A 17,062-nucleotide genomic window follows, 5' to 3' on the forward strand; every position below is an offset into this window, starting at 1 on the left:
CTTTTGCGTACTTTCACTTGCCTCAATCAAATTACAAAATGTTACCCACTTTCGCCCAAAATAATCTGAAAATAATCGATAATTAAACTCCTGTTTTTTCAGCTCTGAACACTCAGATTGAAACGGCCATTAAATCCTTGGAGCAAACCATCGATCCTAGTTTCCCGGAATTGTTGGTGGGTACACGAACTTTATTAAAATGTCTAATCAAAGAGTGAGCTTTTTTGAAATGTTGAAAACGTATTTATTTTTTCAGATTTCATCCGAGGTTCAAGAAATTCTTGGCAAAATAGAAGAGGAACAGAAAAACCAACAACAATAAATATAAACCTTTTAAACCTTTCTAATATAAATGTCTATGTGTCGTGAGGTTTACCCAACGGAGAGTAGATAATTACGTCTAAAGTTTCATAGTAAGTTATTGGAATAATATCAAAAAGAAAATGCAATCAATTTCATTAGGCTGCAATGCGAATTAATATATCTTTGTGTAACTACCATTGAAACATTATTGCTGATTTGAAATTTCCATACTAGTTTCACGAACCTTCTAAATAGGTTTCTCAATATTTTCCGAAATAATTGTAGGATGTACTTCACGTGTTTTTTGTCTCTGAATATCATGATTTATGTAACTTATACGAGTATTATTATGTTCACTGACATTACAGATTGTTGAATTCATTTAATTTAACTTATCCATTATTTGATTATTATTACTTATCCATTATGATGGTTTAACATTTTTTTGTCATCATCTGAACTTTAGATACGTTTTTGTAGTTTTATTTTTTATTTAAGGATTTTATTATCAGTTACGTACAATTTTTATTGGAATCATAAATATATATTTCTTTGTTAACTAACCTAACTTAAATACTATTGGACAAATTAGAAAATTAAAACGTGGTTCGCCACATGAGCTTATAATAATATTCCTAAATATATAATATTTCTTTGGAGAAATTCAAAAATTCATATTTTAAATACAAAAAAAATAAAGTTAAAAAAACTTTAAGGTATAAATCTCAAAAAAAAAATCTCTACCAAAGTCCTCTACCAAACCTAGTCTTTTTATTTGTATCTTTTGTGAAAACGACACGTACAAAATCAAAGCAAACCAAATAGTCTTGAAACACTTAAGATAATTTTAAACCTAGGTTTTTAATTTACGTTTTGTAAGACTGAGTAAATTTTATTTGTTGGGATTTACATCTTTACAGTATTGTGTAAGTCGCTCAGCATTTCATGTTATTTTTTAAATAAGTGTCCCATTACCCTTTTTCCGTTTATTTTATTTTTATGTACATACAAAATACTCAATGCATGATTAAAATTTGCGGATCAATACGACAAATGTTGATTATGATTAAAGATGTTAACTAACGTTTTGACATAATATGTAGCGATATGTACACAAATTCCGTAGACACTTCGAAATTATCAATTTTATTCCAATGTATACCTATATACTACATACATATTAATTATTGTCTAGATATAGTCTTTTGAGTGAAGGATCTTTTGTCAAAGATCAAAGAAGGCGTTTTTGTTGAGATTTTCTGATGATGGATTTTTGAGGGTTGGTTTTTAAAAAGCATGGATTTTGGAACGTCAAACGAGAACGGATTAATTTTAATGTATTGTCGCGATGAAAAATCACGTTTCTATTATAATAATCCTTAATATAGGATATCACCAGAAAAAATCAAAGTAAGCCTATTAGGCGAAACCTTTTTTCTGTGCTAAGCTCACTATCTAGTACTAACTTTGTTAGCGACCGCCGATAGATGTCTCTCTTGGCTACAGAGCCAAACACTCAAGAACCATATCAGTTAAGATATAGGACTATGATAGTGATTGAGAATTTTCGCTAACTACTGTACCCTTTAGGGAATTCGCTATCAAAATATTCCATAAATATGTTAATTTGTGATTTGTATCCGAGTGTAATTAATTGTTTTCTACACATGTTTCTGGCACTAATGATACAGTGACAAACTTAAATCATGCTGTGGAACGTATTATTAGTTTGTCTCTAAACTTCATCGCGACATTTTAGGCTAAGTTTTGATTAATTTTACAGTTAAATCATATTAATTTGTAGCTATTAAAAACTTCAGTGATCTTTATTGTATCGCACCGTGACCGATCATAGAACAGGGGGAAACCAAGAATTTCATGTAACATTAAATGAACAAATGATTCTTAGCTATAAGTATGCCATAATCTGTTGGTAGTAGTTATATTATCTTAATATTAATTGATGTTAGATGCTCCAAGCGTACTTGTAGCGGTGAGCGTAAGATTCTTTTCATATTATTTTTTATTAATTTTGCTTAAAAAGTAAAATATATATATTTTTTTCTATGTCCAGATTGCCAAAGGTAAAGATGACTAATATGTTTTCAAAACCCCTCGAAATGTTTATACGACTGAAGATAAAGGCCTAAACCTTGAAACATCCATAGAGTTCAATCAACCGTTCATTAAATTTACATTTATAAATAACGAAAATAAAATTATTCGCATTCATACTGTCAGACGTAGTATATTGATGACTATTAATACCGAGATAACATATGTACGATCGTAGGGGACGTACTTTGTCTTCATGAGCAGAGTTCTGGTGCCAATAATGCAGAATGTTCTGCCAACAGCATTAAACTTTTATATAATTGTTGAATCTAATCAGACTGAAGTTACTATAGATTAGTTTTTTTTATATATATACTTTTAAAGTCGGCAGGCTGCATAGATAACAGCACTTTGACAATAGCAATCGTTTATTGGATAAAACATATCCAGGGCCGCTTTCTCGTATACGGACCGGCGAATATTATTAGGAAGGTTACTTTTATACATAATTTAAACAAACGTTAGCTACACTTAAAAAGAGAACGCCGTCGCATTGCCGAATGCATCTATATAATTGAATATGCAATTTCGAAAAGGGCACATGTCGCATATTTTGTCAAATATGTTTTTTCAAACATGTAGTTTTGAGGCTTACCTACACCCATTTTATAATAATTCCAGTAATTTTCAATTGCTAATTAACACTAAAATATATCTCAAAAGTTAATATTTTAAATTATACACTGCTTTAGAAAATAATCAGTGTTTTTTCATTTCCTGAACATTTTACATTTTCAGAGATGTGCCCTTTTCGAAATTGAATATTCAATTCACTCTTTTTGTAAATCGTTTAGCCAATCTGTTTCATTTCTTGGAAAATTAAAACATCTAGTCTCACGATGTATGTACGATGTTAGAGTAGCACAACGTCGACGATATGTCGTCATCGTGTCGGTGAATGTAAAAGCTCCTTGACGGGTATAGAATAGCGTGTCGTAACGTGTAACAAAGACGTTCAGTGCGTTACAATAGTGCACCTAAAATCAATTTAGACAATGTTTGTAAAACTTCCTGTTAAATACATATTTATCTCAAAACACACATAACTACTTTGGTTCAAGGCCTTCGGATCGCGATGTTTGAGCTGCGTTCAGACAGGGTCGGTTGTTCGAATTATGTTTAAAAGAAACCTTACCCTGTACACATGATTATAAGGTAAATTTCGCCTTCACAAAAATTGGCGCTTCCGACTTTGTGATTTCTTGATGCAATGTATCTATGTTAATGAAACCTGGAATTCCTGTCATCATATCATAAATAGGATTACAGTCAATAGTCGTCGACGCTGTCAAAGATCATGTTAATAACAGTCTTATTGTCACCAGCTTGTTATCTGTGTAAGTTTTTTTTTATTTCTTATTAATCTGTATTTATGTCTAGTAATTAAATAAATAATATATCCACATGAGTGTTTTATTTATATAATTCATTGATTATTACACTAGTCGCATTTGAAATTACATATCCTTTTCATAGATTTTAAATGTATTAAGCCTAATGTAAAGACGATTAAATGATTATACATTGTCAGTTATAGCATTCGTAAATTATTATTTGGCCATTTTTAGGTTATGTACGTTGTCTTCTGTTACTAATCTGTTTACTTAGATGAGGTCGATCTATCAATATTTTGTCTTGGCATCGATTTAATGCCGACAACACACTGCCGGCGACCGAGCTATAGAGGTTAGCCGCGTGTGTACCGCCGGCTTTAGAGACCTCATGCTAAAGCCATAAAGTAATATTCAATGTAAGACCGTTTACAAACAATTTCATTGTAAATTATTTAACTAAATACAAAAAAAATTAATTCAAATGCTCCAGACGGATAACGTGCTATAAAAAATTTAATAATAAATGATTTGGCTTGAAACAATTCAGCAGCACAACAAAGTCACCATACAAAAAATTTACATAACAAACTATTATAACAACATCGTTAAAATCCCAAAATCAATGACCATAACGCATTTCGTATAACAAATCTAATTACATACATAATTTTTTTCTAATTTACAATTTAATAGAGAGAAAAAATACAATATCCGTTGAGTTCGTACAAACGAACGCTATTTAGGTACTAAATGCGCTTTTTTTTTACGATGTAGGAAATTTTAGAAAAACAATTGAAACTTTACAGAGTACATACGTCAGCTATAAAAAAAGGCGAACAGCTCTCGATAAAGTTTTAAATAAAACTTCTTCTATGGTTTAATGTCGTTTTCATTATTGTCGTTTTCAGCCAGGCCGTCTAACTTATGCTATAAATCCTTTTTTTGTTTTTTTTTATGTTTGAGAGATTACTGGTGGCCCTGGAGGCCTTTTTAGTTTTACCAGGACAGGTGGGCGAGCAAGGGCTCAGCCAGAAGGGGTGGGATTTGCTAATAGCTACCCGAGCGCTTCCAAAGGAGACCTAACAACTCAAGAGTAGCTGCTTCGCGAATGAATCTACTACCGGATCGGAATCGCGACCCGCTGAGAAGATCCGGTGAGAAACTCAGCGGGCTGATGTTTAGGTTAGGTTGCACGTCGAACTCTTTGTCGAGTTCGACGAGTACGGTTACCGAGGCCCTATTCCTAGTGTTAGAGCTAGAGGTGTCTAATGCAAGGGTTATTGGATCTGATCGATCCGTAAGGACGTGGTGATAAATCCTCTAGCGATTCAACGATTATGTCTATGTCGCCTGCAAATCGAAGGCGTGAGATGTACTTGCCGTTTAGTTTATTGCCCCGTTCCCTCCACGCGAGAGTCCTGGTGCAAGATGTCAGTTTTCATTTAACCTTAAAGTTACATTTATACTGAATAAATATTCATAAAGATTTTATGTTAGATTCACTGATATCATAGCAACACGAAAACGTAAGATATATATCGAGAGCTGTTACAATAACATCCAATTTATCTTATAAAACAACTCTTTTATTATAAGTACTATGTTAACAAAAGCATACAATTTGGAATGATATGAAGAAACTAACTAGTGACTTAAATAATGACTATACTACAGTCTACTTTGGAAAAGAGATTGGCGATTTTTTTTACGCCATTTTTACATGTTCGTATACTACCCTCGGAAACTGATGTAATTACAAGCGGCGCCTTTTGAAGTCGTTAACCGCTTGCGAACGTTGTGGTTCCTGTAAAATGAATACATAGATTACAATAGAATAGAATTATTTTCATTGAACACTACAATTACAGCTACAGTGACAACGATATAGTTTGAAACAATGCGTTTTAAATAAATATATTCTACACCTTAGCGTTCAAAGTACTTAAATCAGTATTTGTAATTGATCTTTGAAATTTATTAAAAAATGAGTTGCCGCCACGCATACAACTGAATGTAATCGATAAAATATATAGGTGGCAACCCTACTCAGTAGGAACAGTACGTGTCACGTGTGAAGCTAGAAGAAAAGTAGCTATAACCTCTATTCATGACCATCGTTGCTGCAGCCGGTCTCTTTCCTGCATGAGGAGCTCGGTCTCCTGCTTGAGGCGATCGCTGGCGTCGCTCAACCACTCGCACTCATGCTTCACCCCCTCACGCCCATGTTTCAGTTTCGACAAAGCGAACACCATGTCTGAAGTACATTAAACGGGCATCGTTTTAATGATCTTGTAACATAATTGCTGAATATTGACGAATGTTTGTTAATGCTATTCTTAAGAAATCTTAAAACAGCGATTAATGGGCCAAAAATACGTAATATGATCATAGAATAGTAATTAAATGTATAGTCATTAATAGTAAAAAATACCAAGTACTATAAATATTAGATAAAAAAAAACAAAAAAATGGACAAAAAGTTACTAAATTAAATTAAATCAAAGAGCACTAAAACAAATTGTAAGTGTAGGTAGCGGCTTGGTTTCCCCCTAGCATTGCTGATGTCAATGAGCGATGGTAACCATTCATCTACAGGAGAGCCGTATGATTGTTTGCCTACAAGCGCAATAAAAAAATATAGCGGAAAAAATCATTAAGAGTCATTTTTCTGTTCGCTATCGGTCAATAACTTTCTATAAAAGCTATCTAGAACAAGACGCAGCTATTGGACTAACAGGACATTCTGGATTCGAATGAGTTCAGATCAGCCAATGGTATCAAATGTACTCTAGTAGAGTCTAGTCTAAAAGTGATGATTTTATATTAGCTTACTACCACCACACGTATAGTTCACTCAAAATGTTAATTTAACAACAGAAGGAATATCTATGAAACTTGGCTTCGCAAAGCAACGAACATAATTTCGCCCTGCAGACATCAGTAACAAATGATAAGTATTTAATAAAATATACATTAATTTTATTCTAAAATCAACTGGAGTGTGATGAAAATGCTCCTGAAATAAAGAAGAATGAGAATGTTCGTGATCTTGACAGTATGATATTCAGAATCACTATAAAAAAAGTATATCGGTAAAATAAAATCTGTCCGAGAGCTCTGAGGATTTTATGACCCCAGAATCTATTTTCGAAATCACACCATCCGCTGCCATACTAAAGTTAATGACCAACAGTAACTAAAACCACCAGGCGGGTCGTTGGTTTGTTTATGTATTAAAACTAAACTAACTGAACAGATCAGCTTCTAGCCCACCTGACGTGGCGCTATCAAAGTTTAGGCTAAATGGAAAAGCCATAAAAAGTTCTTAAGCTCTGCAATATGTCCGATATCTAAAGATAAAAACTTCAAGAATTAGGGAGGTAGGCATGAAAATAGACAAGAATATTACTTCCATATATGGACAATAGCTATAAAAGAATATAAAAGAATCTAAGATGTCAATTCCTATATATGTTGGAGTATTTCTACTTTCGGGTAGCGACATGGTAAGCGGGCGGTCTTCGTAAGTCAATAAAACCAGAAATGTTAACTCAGAGCGTATATTACGCAGGAGCGTTCCGTCTGATACGGCGACTCGCTCGCTTCTGCGCTCGAGAGTATTTTTTTTTTAAACTACTTATGCTGATAGCCTTGAGAGGCTATTTCAGCTTCGCCCTAACGTTTGTAGGTGAGCTCACGGGGCTCAAACCTGACGACGATGCTAACACGAACCCTAGCAAGAGCCGTGCTTCGCAGAATCTACCACCGGATCGGAAACGCGACCCACTGAGAAGATCCGGCGAGAAACTCAGTGGGCTGTGTCTGAGAGTTAATTTACTCGTCGAGCCCTTCGTCGCAAGCGACGGGTTCGACGAGAACGGTGACCGGTGCTTGAAGTACCTAAAAGCACCGTTAGTGGATCGGGAGGATCCGAGATGACGTGTTTTGGGCGACGTCGACTGCCTTCTATTCTGTCCGCAGGATCGGGAGCCCGCTCGAAAGACAACAACGGAGCGTTTTTATAGCAAGGTATCGTGGTGGGACGATGTTGTTTACGACTCTTATCTTGCATGTGTTGTTTTCGATGAATGCTTGCACGTGTTGTTTGTCGTCCCATCTTTATTAGTCATGAACTAATGGTTTATAAAAACACGCGCCGATATATATTCTGATTAATAACCCAAATATTATGTTAATATCCAAGGTTGTTCCGAATGCAGTATAGCATCATTAGAATTAGGTGTCGCGCCTAGTCCTCAGTCTTATGTACAGCGGGTTGGAGATTTATGAATTTCATGATTGATAAAAAGATAAATAAATATACTTAAGCTTAGCAAATGAATACTGCTTTTAGCTTATGTTAAGGATTGGTCATACGAAACATTAAGTACCGTTAGTAAAAATTACAGTAAAATCTCCTTATTTCCACTTCTTTCATTCGTGTTTTCACTATTCGCGATTTAAAAAAATGCGACCCAATTCCTACATTCGCGGCTAAAGACTTCTGTATTCGCAGATCTAATCGGTACATCGATTGGTACATACACATTAATAAGGATTCCAATATATAGGTATGCAACCGAATATCCTTTGTAAACGTGCTTTTCCATATTCACGGTACATAAATCCCACAAATTAGGAGCTTTTACTGTACACAAATAGAACATTTCGCATCATTTGAAATTCATCAACCCGTTTGCAATAATGCGCCTTTTGACATCAGATCATCCAGATCAAAAAGCTATTCACTAACCCAAATTGATACATGAATTCATTTGACCTTTGATGTGATTTATCGCATAAATATACTAGGAAAGCTGATGGATTGATTTCAACACACAACAATGATAAACATTTACTAAAAATATTAACGTAGAATAAATTTCCATCTTTATGCATAACTTTAAATATACTTAATTGTATTATATTATAGCAGTCCGCTATACCTAAAACGAACAAAATTTTAAAACATAAAAATAAGTATTAGCTAAGGAGATATGGCTTTCAGTAAGCAGCAGTTACGTTGTATCCCTGGCCTGCATATGCCCATGAGCGACGGTAACTACCCAGATTAGGAGGACTGTTTGCTCGGGTACTTTTACAGTCACGTTCCTTTAATTCTAATATGGCGCAAGATTCGAACATTCGAGAAATCATTCGCTGTGTGACGCATATCTAAACGAATATCATCATTTACCCATGGAATCGATGTTCGTCCTATGGCTTACCTGTATTTTTTTAAATAGCGTCCCCAATTTAAAGTAACCTTAACTATTAAACGTCCCATGTTGGGCGCCAGTATTGTTTCACTAATCTACACGAGTGGATAGGATTATGTATGAAGATCGAAATATATATAAAATCTTGGCGGAGTATAAAACAAAATCGTAACTCTACTAACATTTAAAGTGAAATAAGGCAAAGTCGACTGTACGCTTGGTAAAACAAAACTGACGATCTCTACTTATTGTGTAAATTATTATTAAAACAAAAACAACTCACGATCTAGTTCGAAGTAGTGTGCCTCGTGTAGTAAGAGTTCCATATCGGGGAAATCGGTAGGCAGTAATAGTTTTTTATTACGCAAAAAGTTGAGAATGTGACGGAACATGCCACCGTCCCTGTCGATGAAATAATGCTGCTTCAGCGTATCCAGTACGATGGGAATGGTTCCGTTGAACATCTTGCCGAGGCGAGACTCCGGATAACTGAAAATGTTTCGTTACAATTTTAATTAATAAATATATATTTTTTTTAGTACTCGTGACACACTATTGCCATTAACACGTTTATATAGCGGACACACTACCACGTCTGTCGCATTTTGACAAAATATTGAAGCCAGAAATAGGGTAAATATACGTATTCGTTCTTTATATACACAATAACTCGACTCGATTTTGTCTGTGTGCGAACTTGACAGGATATTAAATTTCCCATTCGAATTGAGGGAAGTGAAACGTCGAATTTTTCAGTTCGTATTGAATCCCAACAACTAAATGGAGATTTAAGAGTCTAAATAATCATGATCGCATTTAAAATCGGTGTTTGCTATAATTAAAATCGTAACTGCCTGGCGAGGTTAACAATTGGTGGGTGTATATTTTAGTGCCCTCGAGCGAGATGATTAAAAGAGTGCGGGTGTATTGGGAACACAGCACGTCCCGCAAAGCCTGCGGCTACACCGCCCGTAGGCGCTTGGGCCCGACTAGCGGTCTCTCCATCGAGGAATAACACGCAGAGCGTAGATAAAACAAGCTTACTTACAATCCAATCACACATTCATATAGCGTATTATATAATCTACTAGCTGTACCCGTCCACTTCGCTGGGCATTTAAAATTAACATTATTATTTCTCACCCCCACAAAGATTCTCATCATGAACGCCCCTAAAACTGGTGTAGGGAGTCCAACACTCATATAAATATTAGCCTATCCATTAAGTACATGTATTTTCTACATGGATACCAAGTTTCAAGTCAATCGGATGCATGGTTCACTAGTTATAACGGAACATCCGTAAAAACCACTGTAGATTTATATATTAGTATAGATAATAAGGCAATCATTAGAGACATAAATTTGAAAACGATTCGTACGTTTTACCTTCAAGGTTCAAATTCGACAGCATTTCATTCTCATCTCAAATTTGGTATTTTCGATAGTATAATCTGTGCCTACAATACTGCTATCTATAATTCCGCTTTGGTACATTTTTTAAATTTTATTTCAGGAGTATTGATTAAAATTAGTTTGCAGTCAGATAACAGTTAAATTGAGTTTAGGATATCCTCCACGGGTCATGTAAAACAAACCTTCAAAAGAGTTGTTTGATTGACTGTTTTCAGGAATTTTTATTTGATCCCCAATAATAATAATAATAATATGATCACAAGACCCTAGTTCGCGATGGGAGTCAGAGTTATTATTAAATCTATATGGTAGTTTGGAGTCGGGGTATATTTTTCCTGATCTCGCACGACGTATAAAATACTAACAAGCGGAATTAAAAGATCTAAATAGTAAATTTTGATGTCTAAATTATGAATAAAAAAATGTGTTTTTGATTTATTTGGCACAGTTTTGTTTCACTCAGCTTCTTTACACTATGTTAGCAAATCGCCGCGATTGTATCTTTAAACAGATGAAGTTTTTATAAAAAAGGCTACGAGTACATTGTATTCAGAAAAATGCACAGTTCCTAAGAAACAAATGTTACCCTTAAAAGTATTGCGGCGAAACTTATCCACTTATTTACATGTATTTCTTTAATTTAGTAAATATTTAGACGTATTTTTTTAATAAAAATAGTCGTCTTATGTCATGGCCCGATTTAAAAGGCTGGTACACTGCCATCTGTCGAACAGTTATATAAACTCTATACTTCCTGCACCTCTACAAAAACTGAATTTGGAATTCTGTAAGACACATACATAGATTTTAGTTTATTTAAAAAAGTAATCGTTTTTCTTCCTATTGCCTACGTCTAGTAATCACTCAATAACAGGTGAGCGATGAGCGCGTTTGCCCATCTGCAGCCGTACAATAATATTTCATAAATATGAATATAGAATGTTTTCAATGTAGTAAAAACATGGCACATATTTAATGACACAAGGCTACCATCTGGAAGCAGTTGTATAGCATACATCTTTAGTTTTGTCTAATATATTCTAATATACTTATTACTTACGCAGTTAGGGTTTCCAGAGAAGATGTGTAGATAGTTCCGCCGACATCAATATGTACCGGGGCGTTATACTTCGTAGTCGCTGCAACTCTAGGGATGCCGGGAATTGGCTTCTTCTCCATCGAGCTACCATCGGGCTGGGGACTTCCTGGTTTAATTGGCAACATCTGAAATAAGTTATTGCCATTATTTTAGGGTTAAATGGTCATTGAAGCCCAAACAAAACACACCCCAAAAGTCCTCAACAACGTCGAGAAATAAGGCCTAAATCTCTAGCCAATGTTTTACTCTTAATTTTGATACCAAATTATAGTATTAACTTTTTTTAACCAATATATGTTGAGAGCCTGAAACTGCATAAATGTATTTTGTAGGTTATAGTCCGTGGACACGAGTTTGTGATCCGCCAGCGTGGGAGCATCCTGCAATCGGCGACCTACTGCCGGCGCTCTCACGAAACACCGCATCAGTAACTCATAACCACAATTTAACGAAATACCGGCGTGCAAATGTGAAATCCAATGAGGATAATCACGTTCTAGTACTGGTTGCATCTTTCTACAAATTTAAGTTGATATTGTATTTTGTTTTTACATTTACAAATCGCCGATCGATAATCGATATCGATATTAATCGATTACTATAATATTGTTTTATTCTTAATTAAAATTGATGCTAAAAAATAATGTCGCATCTCTAATTACATAATCCATAATAATATGGCTATGTACAAAAAAATAAAAGCTACGGCGATTACAGTGCAATTTGTGACGTCATAGATGGCATTTTTGTCTTGATGGTCTTTTTTCATTGACAAACGCCTCTAAAGTATTGACATTTGCAAAGTTGTTAAATGATGCAGTGCTTGAACCGCCGCGGGCACCCACCGGACCAAGTCCAACTTCAATTATTTTTTATCTCTTGAATGCATCTCCGGTGCAGTCGTCTGGTGGCGACCTATCTTGACAACTTTACACCTAGCGCCCTATTCAACAGAAGAAAACCTTTTTATGAAGTGAATGTCTTTCATTCGTGACTACGGAATCATAAATTAATGTCTCAAAGAATTATATTTAATATCAAAATGAATTTATAGCATTTTAACAAACGGATTGCTAGGCAATGAATTTGAGTGTTTTATTGTACTTATCGAGTATACTGATTTCGTACTAAATAGTTCCAATTTTTGATTGGATGACACGACCGAGGCTTATTACCATTTCAGAAATTGAACGTAAGCGTTCGCGTACGAAAAACGAAATTAATTCCAGAGAGCCCATAAATTGACAAGACACAGTTTCAACACAGGTTGCCGTGCGATAGAACCAGTTGTAAAATCCGGTAGCGATATTCCGCTACTGTATTGAGGTAAGGTAGCAGGCCGCTAGAGGGTGTGACGTCGCAAGACCAAGCCACCACTCTTACCTGTCTGGTTTCATTATAAACATGCCGCGGGGTGTTTGCCTGCTCCGCGACAACCCGAATACCTATACCTAATCATTGAAAACGAGTCAGTCCAATAAACACGAGTGATTTAAGCATTATCGGCGCGCGGAAATTCAATCCTATATAATTTTTTTATTTTTTTTGCAAAATCGTTTGTCTGATTAACAAAGAAGTTTATTCTGTTGTTAGTGCTTATTTCAATGATTCCCTTCTTATACAATTATGAATTGATGATAACGAGAGGTATTGCTTTGGTTTTACTATTATCAAGTACACGGCATTGTCCTTTAGCATATTACTTATACTATACTATTATTAAGTAAATTGATTGTGCAATAATTCAAAATAATTTAAAGTCTATCATTTTACTTAGTAAAAATGCATTATGCAAAGCATGCAGTTGTTGATCTCTGTTAGTAAAAAACTTGCTTAACGTGCTTAGTACTTATTAATTATGAAAACTCTTTTTATGAAAAATGTATTCATAACCTGTTAATATTCCAAGACTTTTACTGAAATAATTTTCAAAATTAGTGCTGTTATTGCATTTTTTATCAAACTTTATTTATGTATGTATAGCGCATTTCTATGTAATATTCTAATAATCTCCAGGGCACATAGAAATAAATATATATGATAGTATCCGTACATTAAAATAATTACTTACTGTTATTTCATTAAGCATAATATTCTATTTAATATAACTAGCGTCGATGATACGACGACTGGGTCCACATGTTCATTGTAAATACAGTTTTTTGCGTGAAGCATACCTACATTTTTCCTCATTATTACTCTTATTTTTGAAAGATTTGTACTGTGCGGCAAAATATTAAAAAACCCTCGAATAAAATTAAACGGATAGATATCACCATTCTGCCTATCTCTACTACGAAGCAAACATGTGTTTCGGTCTAGGAATAGAACGGGAATACTACGATAGAATTATAATTATATATAATATAATTTATATCAAATGTCACAACGTGGGTGGTTCTCGTTACGGTGAGTATGACTCCACTAACCACTCAACATCTAGTAACCATTTTATTAAATTAGAACAAACTTTTTACTGGTGGTGGGACCTCTTGTGATTCCGCGCGGGTAGGTACCAACCATCACCCTGCCTATTTTCTGCCGTGAAGCAGTAATGCTTTTCGGTTTGAAGAGCGGGGCAGCCGTTGTAACTATACTGAGACCTTAGAACTTATGTCTCAAGGTGGGTGGCGCATTTACGTTGTAGATATCTATGGGCTCCAGTAACTAATTAACACCAGGAGGGCTGTGAGCTCGTCTACCCATCTAAGCAATAAAAAAAAAATAAAAAACTCATTGACAGAATAATATTGGTCCTTAAAAAGTTAAGTAACTACGAGTAATCATCATGAGTTAAGAGCGGAGAACTAAACGTACGCGGAAGTATTCATTTAGCCGAATACGAAGGAATAATAATCTTTAAAACGCATCGCATTTTTCACAATTCGAAACAAAACGCGAGGCGGAGACGAAGCCCGAAGCGATCGTGCGCCCCTACAGTCTCTGGTGCGCCCGCGGTCCCACCACCGAGATACTCTAACAAAGAACGGCACACACACACTCCTTATTACGGATAGCTACTTTTTATTTATTGCTAAATGGATGGACGAGCTCACAGCCCACCTGGTGTTAAGTGGTTACTGGAGCCCATAGACATTTACAACGTAAATGCGCCACTGGAAATATAAATTCTAAGGTCTCAGTATAGTTAAAACGGCTGTACCACCCTTCACACCGAAACGCTTTACTGCTTCACGGCAGAAATAGGCTACTTGACGTTCTACGTTTTGAACTACGTTAAATTGAAAACGATTAAATATAATCTTATTTTTATTGCATTATTTTAGGTAAATACTTCAATCACATCCAACTAAACTTACCTACACTTTAAGCAGGAAGTCAGTGAAAATTCCAAATGTAGTTTTTTTTTTTTTTTTTCCTACCTCAGCTGATAGCCTTAGGGGCTATTTCAGCGTAACCCTAACGTTTGTAGGTGAGCTCACGGGGCTCAAACCTGATGACGATGCTAACACGAACCCTAGCAAGAGCCGTGCTTCGCAGAATCTACCACCGGATCGAAAACGCGACCCACTGAGAAGATCCGGCGAGAAACTCAGTGGGCTGTGTCTGAGAGTTAATTTACTCGTCGAGCCCTTCGTCGCAAGCGACGGGTTCGACGAGAACGGTGACCGGTGCTTGAAGTACCTAAAAGCACCGTTAGTGGATCGGGAGGATCCGAGATGACGTGAAAATGTACTGTACGGGTGTTTGTAAGTCAGTAGACGCAATCTATCACCAGGCTGGAGATTCGATGTCTAAGTCTCAAATGTATTGTAAAACAACTCATCCGTGACTAAATTGATAACTTTTACCATCTACCAACTATGAATCAAATAGAACACAAATATTTAATTCACTAAAAGAGTTGCTTAACAACTGACCAAAAAAGCCTTTTGCAATAAAACCGCAAAGGCGATAACCAAACTGTTCGACAATAAACACAACATTTAGCTTTTGACCAATATCGTGTGAATTATCAACGATACCTATACGATTTATAATCAAATATACATATTACACTGTGCCACGGGACCAGATTTTCATTTGCTGTCGGATTCCGTATCTCAATGAAAGATATTTTGTATTAAAGGTCTGCGAACATATGTTCTTGTTTCGTTTTTGTTTCCGTCGTCGATAAATAGTGTTAAACGTGAAATATATAATTATACGTATTTCCACTGATATAACTGACTAATGTCATGTTTGACAGTGTGAGCGCACGCAGTATTCTTTTCTAGACATATGATAGTTATGATTATTCAGAAATACGACAAATCGAAGCGGAAGGCGAATTAACGCGGCCTTACAAGAAACATCCTCAACAACTTAACGATCAAGCAATAAATGGAGCTAACTGGACAAACATATGTGTACAAAAAAACTAGAACATAGACGACCTACAAAATTTGTGGTGGCCTGAAGAATATAACGCTGGATTTAATCGTAGCTAGCGATGCGATGGCACTGTTCAAATACGGCAGGCACATATCAACTTTTCAAATGGAATGTGTACCATACTTACATATGTTCTCGTATTACTTCCACGACGAAGGATCGCCGCGATGGTTTAAATATGAAATCCGCAAAAATAAAATTTAAATAATACGTAATGTTATACAATTCTGTACTAAGGCGTTTATGTGCCCGCACTACTTTTGCGAGCGTGCCTTTTTCTGATGCGAAGCCACCGGCTTCTGGCAGTTCCGGCTACAAGTGTGGGACAGCCTTTATACCATATAATTGACACTTACACCTCAAGTTCCAAGACGGATGACGGCATTTATATAGAGATGTCTATAGGCCTCAGTAACGTCTTAAAACCGGTGGGCCATTACAATAACGTAATATTAAAAAAAAGAGTGGACTCTCTATGAAACTGATGAGATTCTCTGTTCAATACCCTATGAGATAAAACGAAAATACTAAATATTTAACAAAATACACGAAACGTTACAAAATCAACCAGACCGACGACCAGTTTTAATAAAGTTATTGACTATTTAAACAGATATATGGAAATCCGGTGCGTCTAATTTAACGTGTGGAATTTACGAAATCGAATTTCTAATAGATACGAATGTAATGTCGAGTACGCAGGTTGCCAGTGCACACATTGGGATTAGTATAAACGTGATTGAAACTACTCTATCCGGTAGTATTAAACGAATTTCATAAAAAAATACATACGAAAAATACATTTTTATTTGTGAACAAAAAGTCTTTCAAACGCCACCTATTTCTCATATTTATAATATCATCCCAGAAACCTTCATTGAGGTAAGAACAAAATCTCTATAGAACTGAATAAACAAAATTAGCGAATACGAACAATTTTTTTTTAAACTATATTAGACGTGAAATAGAAATCGCAATTAAAACGTAATCTGAATCACTTAGATGTCAGCTATATTAGCTACATAATATAATATATGGATTTTTTTTAAAGGTACAAGTGTAAACCGTTTTTGCTTGATTATACTCATGCTAGGATCTTATATTTAATAATCTCCTTTAAAAAGTCTGTTCAAAGAAGGCGTGGTGCTTGCGGCATAGCCTTAGGATAAACTGGCCCTTCT

The 17,062-nt window shown here is 35.3% G+C and overlaps 2 protein-coding genes across 4 annotated transcripts in view; one reads left to right on the forward strand and one right to left on the reverse strand.

Moving 5' to 3' along the window:
* Window positions 1-3,821, forward strand: part of BmMET2 (juvenile hormone resistence protein II) — a 41,086-nt gene extending 37,265 nt beyond the window's left edge. For 2 of the 3 annotated variants that reach the window (XM_012693418.4, XM_012693419.4), the window contains exons 9-10: window positions 103-176; window positions 257-3,821. In XM_012693418.4, the coding sequence (XP_012548872.1) occupies window positions 103-176; window positions 257-322 (140 nt within the window). In that variant the 3' untranslated portion in view covers window positions 323-3,821. 3 annotated transcript variants of the gene reach the window in all.
* Window positions 3,822-3,823: 2 nt separating this feature from the next.
* The window catches only part of LOC101746809 (BTB/POZ domain-containing protein Tiwaz), a 31,060-nt gene continuing 17,821 nt past the window's right edge, over window positions 3,824-17,062 (reverse strand). The window contains exons 2-5 of the mRNA XM_012693449.4: window positions 11,448-11,611; window positions 9,255-9,460; window positions 5,852-6,006; window positions 3,824-5,556 (exon numbers count right to left, since the gene is read on the reverse strand). Coding sequence (XP_012548903.2) covers window positions 5,858-6,006; window positions 9,255-9,460; window positions 11,448-11,611 — 519 coding nt within the window. The 3' untranslated portion in view covers window positions 3,824-5,556; window positions 5,852-5,857. The remainder of the gene's footprint in view (window positions 5,557-5,851; window positions 6,007-9,254; window positions 9,461-11,447; window positions 11,612-17,062) is intronic.

Source organism: Bombyx mori, chromosome 1 (genome assembly GCF_030269925.1).
Source record: "Bombyx mori chromosome 1, ASM3026992v2".
Lineage (NCBI taxonomy): Eukaryota > Metazoa > Arthropoda > Insecta > Lepidoptera > Bombycidae > Bombyx > Bombyx mori.